The sequence below is a fragment of the Mastigoproctus giganteus genome, chromosome 1, assembly GCF_048544385.1.
Source record: "Mastigoproctus giganteus isolate SK-2022 chromosome 1, ASM4854438v1, whole genome shotgun sequence".
Lineage (NCBI taxonomy): Eukaryota > Metazoa > Arthropoda > Arachnida > Uropygi > Thelyphonidae > Mastigoproctus > Mastigoproctus giganteus.
The window spans coordinates 196,985,358-197,003,454 of record NC_143575.1 but is presented as its reverse complement, the minus strand read 5'-3'; the positions used below and the strand labels follow the sequence as shown (position 1 = coordinate 197,003,454).

Sequence of the window (18,097 nt, the reverse complement as noted above, 5' to 3'; positions counted from 1 at the left end):
TAGAATGTTTACTAATGTACGAATGCTAGCAGAGTCCATATATAATGGGAGTTTCAACAGTCAGAATGGCCTTGAATCCATAAGGCATTGGCCTACGTGCTGGCATTATAATTCATACATATATACATATCAAATGTATTGGTGTGTAATGCAGTTAATTTTTTTTTTTTTCAATTTGTAAGCTGCACTATAGCGAAACCCACGCTGTTCAAAACTGTGCTATGCGAGGTATTCCTGTATATTCATATAGTTTGGCAGAATAGGTATGTCATTCTCACACATTCATGTAATCAGTCTCATCACAAATACCAGATGTGGACACCAATTCCAAAAAATAGATTTGGAATTGGTGTCCACATGGAAGAGTCCAAATGGATTAACAACTAATGAAATCAACTTCATCCTCACTAACAGAAGATATATCGTGAATGATGTTATCATCCTGAATAAGGTAAGTGTTGGAAGTGATCACAAAATGGTAAGATGCACACTTGATATAGATGTAGGAAAGGAAAGGAAAGGAAAAAACTGACTTGAGTAAATAATACGAAGGTCTTTGAGATAACAGAAGAGGCTAAAGAGCAGTAGGTACTGGAACTTAAGAACAAGTTTGAGCTTCTGCAGACTGCTCAGGACCAAGATATCGACGAGGAATATTACAAGTTTCTGAAAGTGATAAAGCCCAAGAAACCTATAGGGAAAAAGAAATCCAAAGAAGAAAAAATTAGTCAAGAAACACTTGTTATGATGAACCGAAGGCCACAAATGAAGAGCAAGATAAACACTGGCAAGGAGAAAATTGAGTATACTGTGTTATGCAAAGCCATTAGAAAGAGGCTCAGAGAGGACATAAGAAGATTTAAAACAAGCATTAAGGGAAAACAAAAGACTTAAATCAGCAGACATGAGCAGTAATACAGAAAGACAAATGATACTGAAACTGAAGAATAGCGATGGTGTACTTATAAATAGCAGAGAAGGCATAATTCAAATAGCAGAAGACTACTATAGAGAATTATACAAGGAGTGAGGGAATGATGCCAGCAGTGGGGAAGATGGATTGCAACACATACGACATACCCAATATTCTTCCTGATGAGGTAGAACAGGCCTTGAAGAAAATGAAGAATCAGAAAGCCCCGGGGGAAGATGAAGTTACTGTAGAGTTGTTAAAATTGGGAGGAAGAGACATAACACAAAAACTGGCAAGGCTCTTCACAAAGAGCATTAGAAAAGATGTGATGCCTAAGCAGTGGAATAATGCAATCATAGTTTTGCTGCATAAGAAAGGAGATAGACCAATTAGCTTGTTATCCCACATCTACAAGTTGTTCACAAGGGTCATTTAGAAAGAATTAGAAAGAATACTTGATGAGAATCAACCAAAAGAGCAAGCAGGCTTTAGGACAGGATTCTCAACTATGGATCACCTTCACGTAATATCACAGCTAATGGAGAAAGCAAATGAATATAAAACACCATTATACCTGGCATTTGTGAATTATGAAAAGGCATTTGACTCCATACAGCATAAGGCAATGTTTTGGGCATTGGAAAGACAAGGCATAGATACCCCATATATTATGATTTTGAAGAAAATATATGAGAGTGCTACCTCCTTTATTAGACTAGACAAAGACAGTAGGAAATTTAAAATTGAGAAAGGAGTTCAACAAAGAGACACAATATCTCCGAAGCTGTTTACTGCTGCCCTTGAGGAAGCTTTCAGAAGATTAGACTGGTCGCAGAAAGGAGTCAATGTGAATGGAGAGTACCTAAATCATTTACGATTTGCAGATGACATTGTGGTCATAAGCCATGATCCCAAAGAATTAGAGGAAAATCTTAATCAGTTATGCAGAGTTAGTAAGGATTTTGGACTAAAGATGAATATGGCTAAAACAAAAGTAATAATGAACAAGTATGCCACAGAAAGGGACATAATGATTGAAGGAGCAGTAATTGAAAAGGTGGAGTCATATACTTATCTGGGACAAGTTATTAGCTGTAATAATGATAAATGGCTGGAAGTCAAGAGAAGAATAAATTTTAGATGAATAGCATTCAGGGAATATAGTCACATACTGAAGAGCAATATCCCAGTTTGTCTGAAACAAAATAATGAACCAATGTATACTCTCCACCATGACTTATGGAAGTGAAACTTGGGCACTCACCAAAAGAATGGAAGAGAAGCTGAGAACTACACAGCAAAGAATGAAACGAATTATATTGGGAATCAGACTGTTAGATAAGAAGAGAAACACATGGATTAGGCAGCAAACTCAAGTAAAGGACATTCTTATCAAAATTAAGAACTAAAGTGGTCTTGGGCAGGACACATAGCTCGAAGACATGATGACAGATGGACTAAGAAAATAACAGAATGGTACCCAAGAGGAGCTAGAAGAAAACCTGGAAGACAACTTCGGAGATGGATAGATGAAATTCATGAGTTTGTGGGTAGTAAATGGATGGCCATTGCACAAAACAGAAGGAACTGGAAAGTTGCTAGAGAGGCCTTCATCCTGCAGTGGATTGAAAATGGCTGATGATGATGTCCACATATATTTTTTTTTTCTCTGATGAATAATACTTGTTAAACTATGTAATTTGAGTTTTCTGAATTTTGAATTGCACCATTTGAAGGGAGTTTGGGAAGAAGATGAAGCTTTACCAACAGTGCATCTGTGTTTTAAAAATTCTGCAGTGTCCAAAGAAAAGGAAGCGCTGTTTCAAGAAAGAACTTAACACAAAAAGAACTTCACTCCAAAGAATCATTGTTCATTTTTTTTTTTTTTTTTTTTTTTTCCATATTGGATCCAAGAAGCCAATGAGTTAAGTGACCCTGAAAAGAGAGAGGGAAATGTAGCACAGATGCTAATGAGGCATTATGAAAATAGATTTTCATTCAAAACATTTGGTTTTTAAAGAATATCATGTGTAGCTATTAAGGTACATTAACAAACAACATATATCCTAGGATTCTAGTGGCCAAATGAACTTGGGTGGTCCTTACATTGTGACAGAAAGGATATGATTTGTGGACACCACATTTTTACTCAAATTTTTTTCTTTTTCGGCCAGTAGTTCTTACTTTAACAAGGTCTGGCATACTGTTACTGTCGACAAGAAAGTATTATTACAATAACAGTGGTGTCTCCGTAGCCAGGTGGGCAGGAGTAGCAGTGCATAGCACACGCTTCTTGATTAGACCGGGGTTCGAGCCCATACCCACCAAATACGGAGGATGCGGAAAGGTCAGGGAATGACCACTGCATATCCTCGGAGCAATATGGCCTTAGTTGCTAATGCTCCTAAAAATTAAATAACAACAACAATAATAGTATTATTAGATTCACCAATGAACTGCAACACTTTTCACTCTAGGAACCTTAATTTCAAAAGGCAATAGTTTCAGCATCATAGTGCTGTGTCCTATCCAGCAAAATTGATTCTACTGGATAGAACACTGCAGGTTCTGACAACACTTTAGAAATTGTTTCATTTTGAGAGGAACTTATATACCCATATCCAGGTTGCTTACTTGATCAAACATCAGATGCCTACTTGGGGAGGATTGTTAAAGAGTAACATTTTGTTATGTGCAATGAACCCGGCAAGATTTTTGGAAAAGCCTAGCACATTCTATGTAGCATACTAGCAGAAACCACTCAAAAGATGTTTTCAAACCTCAAAAAAAAAAAAAAAAAAAAACCCAACTAGAATATTTTGAACTTGGAGACATTTATCTTTAACATGTCCTGTGATAAAATATTAAGTGCACTGTAGTCATATTTATAACAGATTTGAGACTTTCTGCATTTACTCTTATTTGTTTGTATAGATGAGTAGAGATGAATGAGCAAAACAGTTCTTTTAATATGTACATGTAAATTGCCTCCTCCATGGCAGCTTAGTCGACACAATACATCACTACCTACTATTTGTTTGGAGAGATCTGAGTTTGATTCTTGTCTGTCTGCAGGAATTCTTTAGTCTTCTTCAGTCAGGGTTGTAGTTATCCAATTTCAGGCATGAGTGGTCAAAACAAATTTTTTTAAGATGTGCATGTAAATTGCATCCTCCGTGACAGCTTGGTCAACACAATGTATTACCACCTACCATTTGTTTGGAGAGGTCCTGGTTTGATTCCTGTCTGTCTGCAGGAATTCTTTAAGCTTCTTGAGTAAGGATTGTAGTTAGCTGATCTCAGGCAGAGGGAGCAGGGTTCTTCTCTGTGAGTTATTTTGGGGTTTTTCTGCCTCCAAAACATACAAATGGATCTATATTAGAATTTGTGTGTGTGTGTGTGTGTGTGTGTGTGTGTGTGTGTGTGTGTGTGTGTGTGTGTGTGTGTGTGTGTGTGTGTGTGTGTGTGTGTGTGTGTGTGTGTGTGTGTGTGTGGCAGGGGTTGAAGTGAGAGAAAAATATGAATGGAAGCAAATGCTTCCTATACCCACAGGACAGTGTGAGGTAATATTGTCATGTCATGTAAATTGCATGCATTAACTATTGCCAGAGGTTTGCAAGTTTATTATTATTTTTTTTTTTTTCTCTTGTTTTTAACATCTAAAAAGCTTAAAGTAAAAACGTTATACAGGAACTCCCTTACTTACGTAATACTCTATTTATGAAAATTCGACTTTACAAAAGTTTTTGTCCGCCAGTGCAAACTTAAAAAATTCGTGGAAACGTATTCTGTCATCCTGTAGAAATAAATGGAGGTATCGTGAAAATATCGTAGTGTAAATCCAATAACACTGGGTTTTTTTTTTGTAATTCATTCCAAGTCTTTGGAAGTTGAAAATTTCACAATATTAATTTCATTAATATTGTAAAATATTAATAAAAATAAGCTATTTATCTCTCTAAAAGGTCATATTTATAATGGAAATTGCACTACACTTTCATCGTTATCATATATGTTCCCATAATAAGGATCAATTTTGAATGCCTTTGTGATATCTAAGCCGAGTGGTCAGGAGCGCAAGTGCAGTAGCACATGCTCTTTGAGTGGATCGGGATTCAAGCCCGTGATTGCTAAATACAGTTAATATTTGTATTGATTGATTTATTGTAAACTCCGCTGACCTGGTGGTCGTGCCGGAGTATAAACAAGAACATATAAAAGTGAAATCCACATTTTAACAGGCTTGACATAGCCGAGTGGTCAGGAGGGAGAGTGCATAACACACGTTACTTGAGTGGACCGGGGTTCAAACCCGTGACTATTAAATACAATAAATATTGTATTGACGATTTATTGTAAACTCTACTGACTTGGTTGTCGTGCCAGAGTATAAACTGAAAATTTATTTATTTATTTATATATTTTTAAAGCACGTTTCTGGAGGTCATGACCAAAACACAATAAAACAATTTGCACTTTCAGTTTATTGGGCTTTTCTGTTCGTGCATCTAATTATAAATGGGTAGTAAACTCGATCTTATCTCTGATCATCACTGAAATCTTCAATCATATAAAAAACAAATTTTCAGAAACTTCTCTTCATTCCTATTTATGTATTACAATGATGAAGGGACCAACCAAAACTGCAAGTGGTGTTAGTGCCAGAAAATGAAACAAAATTCACTTAGAAATGAAGATGAAAATGATTAAGTACGAAGTAGGACAAAGTTTGTCATCAATTGCAAGGGAATTAGGTCTCGCTGATTCAACAGTGAATACTGTTTTAAGGGACAGTGCGCATATAAAAGAATATGTCAAAGGATCAACGCACTTAAGATCAACAGTGTAAAAAAAAGAGTGTTCAGGTGCTATAGCGAAGATGGAACAGCTGTTAATGATATGGATGGAAAATCAGATTCAGAAGCATTCCCTGAGTCTAATGACCATTCAAGCAACACCAACAAGTATTTATAAAGATATTAAGGACAAGTACGGCGAACCCCAACCCAAGTTCGTGACAAGCAATGAGTGGTTTAATAGGTTCAAGCATCGCGCTGCTTTCCACAATGTTAAAGTATGCAGTGAAGTCGCCAGTGCCGATTCTGCAGCTGCAGAGAAATTTTGTGATGTGTTGAAAAAAATTATTGATGAAGGCGGTTATTCAACGCAGCAAATTTTTAACGTTGACGAGACTGTTCTGTATTGGAAAAAAATGCCAGATCGAATACATTGCCAAAGAGGAAAAGACACTGCCAGGTTTCAAGGCTTCAAAAGATAGGGCCACGCTCTTGCTTGGGGCTAATGCAGCGGGCGATTATAGATTAAAACAACTGCTTGTGTACCATTTTGAAAATTCTCATGCATTTAAGGGTAAAGCCACTACCCGTACATTTCCAATTGAACCAGAGAGCATGGATAACAACATCTCTCTTTGAGGATTGGTTTAAATGCTGCTTCATTCCCGAAGTTGAAAAATATTGTAAACACAATGACGTTCCTTTCACGATTTTGCTTCTATCAGATAATGTTTCTGGACATCCTATGCATCTAGATAAAGGTGCCTCCATAGCCAGGTGGGAAGGAGCAGCAGTGCTTCTTGATTAGATCGGGGTTCGAGCCCATCACCACCAAATACAGAGGATGTAAAAAGGTCAGGGAATGACCGCCACATATTCCCGGAGCAATATGGCCTTAGTTGCTAATGCTCCTAAAAACCAAATAACAAACAAACAGCATCTAGATAATTTCAATTTGAATGTGAGAGTCATATTTCTACTGCCAAGCATGACTTCACTCATCCAACCTATGGAACAGGGTGTTATTTTGAATTTAAAAGCATACTATTTACATACAACATTTGCTCAAGCATTTTCTGCAGTAGACGTTGAGAAAAATTTTACGTTGAGAGACTTTTTGAAATCTTACAATATTTATCACGCCATCGAAGAAAGGCTACGAAGGATTTGAAAAAGACGAATCATATGAAGAGGTAAAGGTTGCAGAGCTACTTCAGTTGGAGGTTGATGTCAAAGACGTGGAGGAGTTAATAGAGGAAGAAGAGAAGAAATTATCTAACGAATAACATATTGACTTGCAGGCAGCAATAGGGAAAGAAGAGAACGGTGACGAAGCTCAAGATGAACCAAACGAGGAGCCGAGATGTTTCATTGCCAGAGAGAGAGGTGGCAACGGTGAGGTTTGAGAAGATGGATCCTGACAGCAAACAATTCTTAAAAGTTAACAGGGGTGAATGATATGCTTGCTTACCACACCACAAAGAAATCTACGATGAAAAGAAAAAAGCCACCGTCCAGTCATCAATTAATGTTCTTTCCTAAGGTTGAGCGGCCAACCCCTTATAAATCTCCACAGCCCTCTACGTCTGCTGCGGCATACTTTTCAGCTAAAGATGTCGATTCTGGCAATGATGCTCGAGAGATAAAACTTACTGATGTTATGCCTGTCTCCTCCCTTTTTTTGTAATTTTATAATTTTGAAATTTTTTTAAATTGCACACTTTTGTAATCTTTCCTACGCAGGAGTTAAAAAATTGAATAAATATAATAAATAATTCTATTTACATGTTCATCGAACATTTCTTTTTTAATTCAATCAATTTAGTGAGCACAGTTGCAAGTGCTGCACAAGCATGAGGGAAATTCCCTGACTTACGGCAAAAATCCTATTTTAACGCAACCCTTACTTAAATCAGGGAGTTCCTGTATATATATATATACAGGCATACCTCGGTTAACGTTACCTCTGATAACGAAGCTTCGATATAACGAAGTCCGCAATTTCAAGCCCCATTTAACATAAAAAATATTCCAGTTTAATCACCTGAAATCTAAACAAACTGAAGAAATTACGGAAACCTTTTGGGCTTCTCGTGGTTGGTTCGAGAAATTTAAAAAACGGGCCAGGATTCATAGTGTAAAATTAACAGGAGAAGTTTCCAGAAAAACTAAAGGAAATAATTGAATGTGAAAAATTTCCACCAAATTTGGTGTTCAATGTTGACAAAAGCGGTTTGTTCTGGAAACGGCTGCCAACAAAAAGCTTCATTTCTATTGAAGAAAAATCAGCTGCTGGGTTCAAAGCAGCCAAAGACCGTTTAACGTTACTCTTTGGATCAAATGCCTCTGGCGATTATAAATTAAAATTGTTATTAGTTTACCATTCAGAAAATCCGAGGGCGTTAAAAGGTAACATAAAAATGAATTTACCTGTAATATGGAAAGCAAATAGAAAAGTGTGGGTTACCAAGGAGTTATTTACTGATTGGTTTGTTAACCACTTTTGTCCTGAAGTAAAACAGTATTGTCAAAATTGAAGAAAAAGCTCTTTTGTTGTTAGACAATGCTCCGGGACATCCTACTGATCTTAACACGTTGGACACATGCATTCCTGTCAAAGTTGTGTTTCTTCCAGCAAACACAACTTCCGTGATTCAGCCATTGGATCAGGGAGTAATAGCATCATTTAAAGCTTATTATCTGCATTGAACATTAAGCAGTTTAACTGAACTAGAGGATAAAGAGGAAATGACAGTTAAAACTTTTTGGAAAAACTACACCATTAAAAACGCAATTGAAAACATTGATAGTTCTTGGAAAGAAGTCACTAAGAAATGCTTACATGGAGTTTGGCGCAAAATATGGCCAGAAGTTGTACTAGAAGAAGAAAATAACATCCAAGAAATTAGAAATGAAGTTATCCAGATGGCTCAATCAATAGGTTTCGAAAATGTTGATGAAGAGGATGTTAGAAATTTATTGAATGCAGAAGATGATGGTTTTTCAGTGGAAGATTTAGAAAACCTTGTTAGCAACGAAGACAAAGATAATGAAGACGAAGTTAAAGAAGTTCCTGCTGAAAAAGTGTTAACAACCAAAGATTTAAAAAGGTGCTTAAATGACATTGAAAACGTTTTAAATTTTTTTAGTGAAAATGATCCCGATTTAGGAAGAAGTTTTATTGTTAAGCGATCAGTGTTAAATGCAATAACTCTGTATAGGCAATTGTTAAATGAAAGAGAAAAAAAGCATAAGCAATCAACTTTAGACTCATATTTTAAAATGTGATTTCACTTTGTATGTAAGTTGACTTTTTATTTAATAAAACCTTTCTTTGTTCGAAAAAAAAGCTTTTCATTTTCTTTACGTAGGAACGTATCCCTATTCTGGCCATAGTATTTTTACCTCTGAAAACGAAGTTTCGCTTAACGAAGTAATTTCGTGGAATGCATCCTATTCGTTATTCGAGGTATGCCTGTATATATAATCCAATTAATCCAAAAATTAAATAGAAAAATTAAATCCAAAAATTAAATATAAATTAAATTAATAAAAATATATATATATTAAAAATAAATGAGAAAAAATAGTAGAAACTGACAAAAATCCTATTTTAATTTAGTTTATATTTATATATATAAAATATTGAAGACAATAATAGAAAAGGTAAATCAGTCAAATAATACCATTCAGGAATTTTAAGAAAACACAAAGGATTAAAAAAAAAATAAATAAATAAAAAAATGCTATTGTTTTTTACCCACAATCCAGATGCCTTCAACTGGGACCAACCACCCAGACTGAAGGCAAAAAACGACAAGAAGTTCTCTGTACCTGTAATGATCAATATATGCTAAGTAATTTAAATCTAAACCAAATATAGGTAATTAAAAATGGTTAAGAAATTTTAGAAATTTTTATTGACCCATAAATATTAGCTACAGTTATTATAATTATTAACTTTCTTTTCTTATTACTGATATAAATAAATAAATATATATATATATATATACATATATGTATGTATGTATGTATGTATGTATGTATGTGTGTGTGTGTGTGTGTGTGTGTGTATATATATATATATATACACGCACATACATACATACATACATACATACATATATATATACATACATATATATATATATGTATGTATGTATGTGTGTGCGTGTGTATATATATATATATATATATATACATACACACACACACACACACACATACACATATACATATACATACAGGGTGATTCAGAAGGAATAGTAAATATTTTGGGAGGTTATAATCGAACTTTCCCTGATCCATCGTTTAGGGAAAGTTCGATTTAGATATTGTATCACCAGACTGGTACAATGTGCAGGAGCTCCTTTCGATTATTCTGAGTAAAAAAGTTCACATAACGTGTCCAATTCTCAATGGATACAAAGATACAGCTATTTGAAACTGGCATGCACAAAGCCATTATGAGAGGTATTAAAGAATGATAAATGACTTATTGTTTGTATTTATTGACTTTTTGAATGATACAAAACACAAATAATTGACAAATTTTTTATAGTTCACAATAAATGTTTGAAAATCCCTCCACCAACCTCAATGCACTTTATAACTCTTGTGGTAATATGACGTGTTGTTCTTCTGAGGTCATCTTGGTGTTCTTTTATGAGGGCAGCGGCATCCAAAATGCGAGCGACGCAATTTGTCTCTTGTATTCACCTTTTTTTTTTGTATACTGCACTTTTCATCCATCCCCACAAACAAAAATCTAATGGAGTGAGGTCTGGAGACCATGGTGGCCAATGAACTGGACCACTGCGGCTGATCCATCATTCAGGGAAAGTTCAATTTAGATATTGTATCACCAGACTGGTATAATGTGCAGGAGCTCCGTCATGCCGAAAGTACATACCAATCCTTGTAGCCAAGGGAATATCCTCCAATAGTAGTGGAAGTTCGTTTTGCAGAAATTCTAGATAAATGGGCCCTATAAGAAGATTTTGTAACACAACAGGCCCAATCAACTGATTGTCGATGATATTGTACCACATATTTACAGAGATGTGATGTTGAAAATTTGTTTCTAACGTGGCATGTGAATTTTGGTCTGACCACCTATGAGAATTACGGGTGTTGTTGATACCATCATGGGTGAAACCTCTTGTATTCACCTTTTTAAAAATTACAATTAGAATTTCACATACAGCGGGTGTTACACCCGCTGTATGTGAAATGGACACAAGCCGTGCTCACTTAATGTTCGCCATACTCTGTGGGACACCGATACATGTAGAAATTCATCATGTGCTAATAAGACTACATTCTACTGACTGAAGACTGTGTTTTATTTCATCCACATTTCGTTTATTTGCATGTTCAGAAGGAATATGAGCACTGCGAACTGTACCAGTCTCACACAGTTTGATGTGAGGCTGGTACAGCTCTTGAATCCAGTATTCCACGGTTAGGAAACCGTTGATGGTATTCTCTATACTTCCACCACAAAAACAGTAGACAAACACCATATCGGCATATTTGGCATGTGTGAAGATGCGAGGAATTCTTAACAACACGTCTAACACCAAACAGCGTCAGGTTATAACTGCTTTTTGGTCACATCTGATTCACGGAGCTGTGCACGCCAGTTTCAAACAGCCATATCTCCGTATCCATTGAGAATTGTACACATGTTTATATGAACCTTTTTACTCAGAATAATCAACACTAAAACCTCCCAAAATATTTACTATTCTTCCTGAAACACCCTGTATATATATATATATATATATATATTATTTTGTCTCTATTTCTAATCCATGCAGACAGTATTTAAATACAGATGATATACACCGACGAGCCAAAACATTATGACCACCTACCTAATATGATGTTGGTCCTCTGCATGCAGCCAAATCAGCTCGTACCCAGCAAGGCGTGGATGCTACAAGATTTCTAAATGTGTCTTGTGGTATCTGGTACCAACATGTAACCGGCAGATCCTTTAACTCCTGTAAGGTCCATGATTGAGACACCGCAGATCGGAGTTGCTGTTTCAACACAAATCACAGATGCTCGATGGGATTGATGTGTGGGGAATTTGGAGTCAAGGGCAATACCTGGGAGTCTTCCTCATGTTCTGCAAACCAGTCTTCCCCTCTGCACTGCCATAGGGGAAGACCATTGCCATGAAAGGGTGTACCTGGTCAGCAACGATGTTTAGGTAGGTGGTAGACATCAGAGTACCTGGCACATGGATGATTGGACCCAGGGTATCCCAGCAGAACATCACCCTAAACATGACACCACCGCCACCGGCTTGTTTTCGTCCCATGTTGCATCCAGATGTCATCACTTCCCGAGGTAAACGACACGCATGTACCCAGCCATCCACATGGTGCAACAGGAAACGTGATTTACCGGACCAGACAACCTTCTTCCAATCACTCAAGGTCCAGTTTCGATGCCCGCATGCCCATTGTAGGCGCTGTTGCTAGTGAACCGTGGTTAGCATGGGCACTCGGAGCGGCCTGCGGTTACGCAACCCCGTTTTCAGCAGGATTCAATGTACTGTGTGTTGTGACACATTACTCACATCACCAGCATTCCGGTTACTGGCGAGTTGCACCACAGTTATCCTTCTGTTGCCACTTACCATCGTGGAGAGCCTTCGAGCATCAATGAGCTGTGGTCATCCAACACCTTGCCGGCAGTTCATAGGTTTCCCCTCCTTGGACCACTTTTGGTAGGTACTAACCACAGCTGACTGTGAGCAACCCACCAGCCATGCCGTTTCAGATATGCTCTGACCCAGTTGTCTGGCCATTACAATTTGGCCTTTGTCAAACTCGCTCAAATCCGCTGCCATTCCCATCTGAAGAACAAGAGTAATACTGATTAACGGAGCTCAGTATCAGGTATTTTTTATACTATGTCCCGACCTGCGCACATGCCGTAGTTCACTTACAGTTGCTTCAATTTGCATAACGACTTGCTGGTCATAATGTTTTGGCTCATCGGTATATATAATATGTGTATAATATATGTATTATATAATATATGAAATGTATAAAATGTGTGCTTATCAGATGCTATATTAATAGATTAAATCGCAGAGCATTCTGTATTTATTGAAGAAACATCAGTATTATAAAATGGAGATTGCTGATAAACTAACTCCAAATATTAGTTCAGATTTTAGATTTAATATTTTATTAGATTTAAGTCAAAGTGACAAATTATTGTTTTAATGGTGTCAAAGGTTAATTAAACACAAATGTTTAATGAACTGATAACTGTGTATTCACATAGCAGATAAAACAAAAAAAATAAAAATTCTGATGATTTCTATGTACACTTTATTAACTGTATACAGAATATTAAATTTGCCATTTTAGCTTTTCAGATTTGATACAAAAATTATGACTCCTAAAGGACTTTACCTATATGGATCAGTTGGTAAGTATAAAGGGATATGGAGATTAATAATATTTTAATAATTTAATATAGGAGGATTAATTTTTTAATAATTGAATTTATAAGTAGTAAACAAATGAATGTGATTGATCGAATATATTGGAGTGTATTATGTATGCATCCTCTGACTTGATTTGGTTTACCTCTAATGCCATTTCCACCAAATCCACATTGCCAGCCTCATTTTCTACCAGTAATTCTTGAACGTCTTCAGTAGCCATATCATCAAAACCTTCCCTTCCTACCAACTTAGCAAGTTCGACTATCAGACCAATTCTGTTTTCTGCTGGTTCAACCATATTTCCTAATGAAATGACTCTGGTCATACATTTTGCCAACGCGCATTTAATGTTGATGGTTTTACTTCTTTGAGCAATAAAGCTATGATTCCAATACAGTCCACAATTGACAAATGTTTCCGTGCCTCCATCATTTCAATAGATTCAGAATCAATTTTTTTTTCCTCCAAAATCCATCGTAACAATTTTCTGATGTAATGAGTTCTAATGTTCTAATGCCTTGAACTAATGGCTGAATTAAAGAAGTTGTATTAGGTGGTAGGAACATTACTTCAAAGTTTGGATGAATTAAATCTTTTGGATGGCCTGATGCATTATACAATAGTAATAAAACTTTGAAATCTAGATTTTTCCACTTTAAATAGTTTTCCACAGCTGGCACAAAACAATTTAGAAACCATTCTTTAAATAAATTGGCAGTTACCCAAACTTTTTTATTTGCTTTCCAATATACTGGTAGCACAGAATATTGTGCTACCTAACACGGGGATTTCCCAACAAAATAAAATACAGGGATTTCCCAATAATTTGTTTGTATAATGACTAGCGAATCAACAACAGGGATTCACAAAAAAAGAATGGAAACATTGAAAAATTACATCCATCATAATAGCAGGATTTTTTCCGAACAAGGCTCAAAAATACCGTGTTATGCAAGGTTTGTCACATTTCTCTAACCGTGTTAGAGTGAAACTGTATTATGTTGTGTTGTGTGAGGATTGCCGCAATTTATAATCATGTTAGAGTGAAACTGTGTTGTAGAAGTACCTTGTTATATGGGGTTTGCCTGTGCTGTACTTTATTTTGCTTCTAGTGCTTCTTTCATATCATTCTCTCAATTGGGTGGCCAATAATAGATTCCTGGTTTATGAAAACAGTTTTTGTTATGTCTTAAGAAGAATTACTCACTCCAATTTGGTGCTTCAGACTACTGAAAAAATTTAACTTGAGGCCTCCTAGAAGTAGAAACATTTGAATTCACAACATTATAGATACAAAAGTATAAACAGCAGCATAGTTCGCACACATCAGCTTAGTTCAAGTTGCTCATTGTATGCTACATTAACTTATTGAGTAAATGTAGTATACAATGCTTGCAGGTGCCTCCCCCTTATTGAAAGGGCTTCTTCAAGACCACTGTTGTTAAACATGGTTTAATAGAGGGTCAACCGTGTTTAGTAAATAATTTTGCAGTTTCTCTGGAGGGGATTACTCATTACAATTGTAGTTCGTAGCCAAACAGAAATTAGCCTTCTTCCAGAATGCCAAGAGCATTAGAAGCAAAATCTAACTTTGCTTAACCTTCTGTTATCAGGAAATTATAACTTTATTAACTGATAACCTCTTATATTAAGCAGTATTCATTCTCTGCATTGGCAGTTTAAACTTGACAAGCTTTTGTAGCCAATTTCCTTTCCATCCTACCAGGTCCACTGCAAGACATGATCAGGTCTGTACCAGCATTCAAATCTGTTACGGTCCTGCATTTTCTCTTTAACTAGTGATTCCATTATTTTCCTTAGACCATTAAGCTAACAGGTCTGTAATTACTCATGTCGCCTTTTGATCTCCCTGTATGAATTGGGGATATATTTGCATTTCTCCAGTCCATAGGGACCTTCCCTGAATCCAAGGATGCTCTCATAATTATGGCTAAGGGTTTGCTTACCTCCTCTGCTACCTCATTTAATATAATTATTAATATTCATTAATATTAAATAGCTGCTTTTCTCAAGTTTAACATTGATAAATTCAAGGTACTGCATATGGGTAGAAGTAGTCCCAGAGTAATATATCTGCTGTGTGGTACTACGCTCTGGTTAGTAGAAAACGAAAAGGACCTGGGGGTAATTGTGTAGTCTGATATGAAGTTCTCTGAGCAATGCACATAGGCTGCCAGGATAGCTCATGGTGTTTTGTCTGTGATATACATGATTTTTGCTAGCAGAGATCCTAATCCCTGAAAGTTGATTTCCCATTGCATAAAGCAATTGTCAGGCCAAATCTTAAGTACTGCACACAGGTCTGGTGGCCTTGTTTTAGGAAGGATGTAGAGCAGCTGCTGGAATGGGTAGAGAGAAGGGCAACAAGATTGATGAGGGAAACAAAGGGGTGCTCTTGCCAAGAAAGGCTTCACTTTTTGATAACTATATCTGGAAAATTTCAAGAAGTTGAATTATCTGCAATGTCACAGGGAAAATTGGAATAGCAACATGACAGAATTAAATTAATTAAAGCAGGTATAAAAGCTTTAAATGACAGATTTTTTGGACATTTTTACATTTTTACATTTATTTATACACACAATTCTATATACATTCTCAAGATTTATATACATCCATTTATATATACATGATACAAGATTTATATACAATTTATATACATTCTCACATATATATCCATTCGCGACATGTATACAGATAAAGTGTATTTGTAAGTTATTAGCGGCTTCCAGGGTTTCCCCTATATCCGCCGTTTGTTAGGCTTTTTGCCAAGTTGCCGGCTTAGAAAAGAACTTAAAAGAGCATCAAAATTTCACATATATATTTAACACAAAACAAAAAAAAAAACAAAAAAAAAAAAAAAATGCATCTGATAGATGAAATATGTAATTAGGTGTGCATTAGTGTTGTGTTTGCGTTGTGTGTTAGCCGGCACCTGGCATTTAGCAGTAGGGGCCTGTGGCAGGTTTGTGTCACAGCCCCTCACTCCCATCCCTAGCCACATGGAGGCAGCCAGGATCTACTTTATCTTAAGAGGACACGGACTGATCCGGTCCTGTGGTTAAGTTTTTGGACGTCTGATGTCCCATCAAGTTAATCCTGTGTGGCCGGGTAATGCATCAGGGAAGGTCCCCTCAGAATTACCAGGGCACACTTTTTTGGTTTTATTTCCCCTTGGATATGAAATAAAATAAAATAAAATAAATAAAACAATTAAAATAAAGTAAAGTAAAATAAAATAAATAAAACAATTAAAATAAAGTAAAGTAAAATAAAATAAGATAATTAAAATAAATAAAATAAAGTAAAATATATTAAAATAAAATAAGTAAAATAAAATAAATTAAACTATAATAATATAAGGACTATCATTTACTTTTCGATATCCCTATACCCCATCTCTCACAGGGCTCAGTCCTGGCCAAGAGTGGGAGGGATGTACTATTCCATCTCTTGCAGGGCTCAATCCTGACCAAGAGTGGGAATGATGTGATCAGTTCATATTGGTACGCAATCTGGCATGGTAGTGTCCATTTCTTCTTGTCTTTCTTTTTCCCCTCTCTTCCATTTTCCTTCTTCTTCTTTCTTCCCTTCTTCCCTCTTTTCTCCTTCTTTCCTCTCTTTTCTTTCCTCCTGGATATGTCCTTGTGTGTACCTTTTCCTATACACTCTAGATATTCCTTTGGCTCAGGCACTGGCAGATTCATCCGGTCTTGTTAAGCCTGGCACTTGTGATTTATGGTACATACCAAGTTTATGACCATTGTTATGGTTCTCTGAGATGTTAGGATTGTAGGTAACATCAACATGCTTTGTTCTCATTGGCACATAACCTCTTGTAGGTGAGAGTGCTGTAATGCCTGGAACTTGGACACTGGGGATGTAGGTCTGTATCTTGCCCCTTGGTTTTATTTTTGTTGTTTTCAATGTCATAGTCATTACTTTTGTTCGTGCAGTACTACTGTGATCTGGGATTATTCTTCACCATTACCTATACACTCTAGGTGTTCCTTAAGTTCAGGCACTGACAGATTTACCTGGTGTTGGTGAGCATTGCACTGGTAGTTTATGGTTCTTCCGTAGGTTATGACCATTTCTATGGTTCTCTGGGATGACAGGTCTGTGGTCATTATGCATTGTTTTTAATATCACATGTCTACTTATTGTAGAGTACTGTGGTGTCTGCAACATAGACACTGTGAATGTAGGTCAGTGTCTTGTCCCTTGATTTTAGTTTTGTTGTTTTCAATGTCACAGTCATTGCTTCTGTTCATGTAATACTACTGTGATCCAGGGTGATTACTCCCCATTGTCTATATACTCTAGATATTCCTTAGGCTTAAGCCATGGCAGTTCCATCTGGTCTTGTTGAGCATGGCACTGTTGAATTATGGTACATACAAAGTTTATGGCCATTGTTATGGTTCTCTGAGATGTTAGGGCTGTAGGTGACATGCAACATGCTTTCTTCTCATTAGTACATAACCTCTTGTAAGGTGAGAGTACTATAATGCCTGGAACATGGACACTGGGGATGGAGGTCTATATCTTGCCCCTTGATTTTATTTTAGCTGTTTTCAATGTCATAATCATTACTTTTATTCATGCAATACAACTGTGACCTAGGATTTTTACTCACCATTACCTATTCACTCTAGGTGTTCCTTAGGCTTAGGCAATGATAGAGCTACCTAGTGTTGGTAAGCATGGCATTGCAAAGTATCTTGTGCCTGCTCCATATCCAAGACTGTTTTGGGGCTGTCCAGAAGTGAGATTAAGATGCTCACTCGCCATTTTCATCACATGATATCTAAAGATTCTCTTGAGAATGTAACAGAAGCTATTCTTAATGAATGGTTTGAAGTTAAAGTGTTATGTACACATTTGAAGCTA

At 36.4% G+C, this 18,097-nt stretch overlaps 1 protein-coding gene across 2 annotated transcripts in view; it reads left to right on the top strand.

Annotated features, from left to right (window-relative positions):
* The window catches only part of LOC150091430 (AFG1-like ATPase), a 185,816-nt gene that overhangs the window by 10,916 nt on the left and 156,803 nt on the right, over positions 1-18,097 (top strand). For both annotated transcript variants that reach the window (XM_090383864.1, XM_090383871.1), the window contains exon 3: positions 13,104-13,164. In XM_090383864.1, coding sequence (XP_090239990.1) covers positions 13,104-13,164 — 61 coding nt within the window. The remainder of the gene's footprint in view (positions 1-13,103; positions 13,165-18,097) is intronic.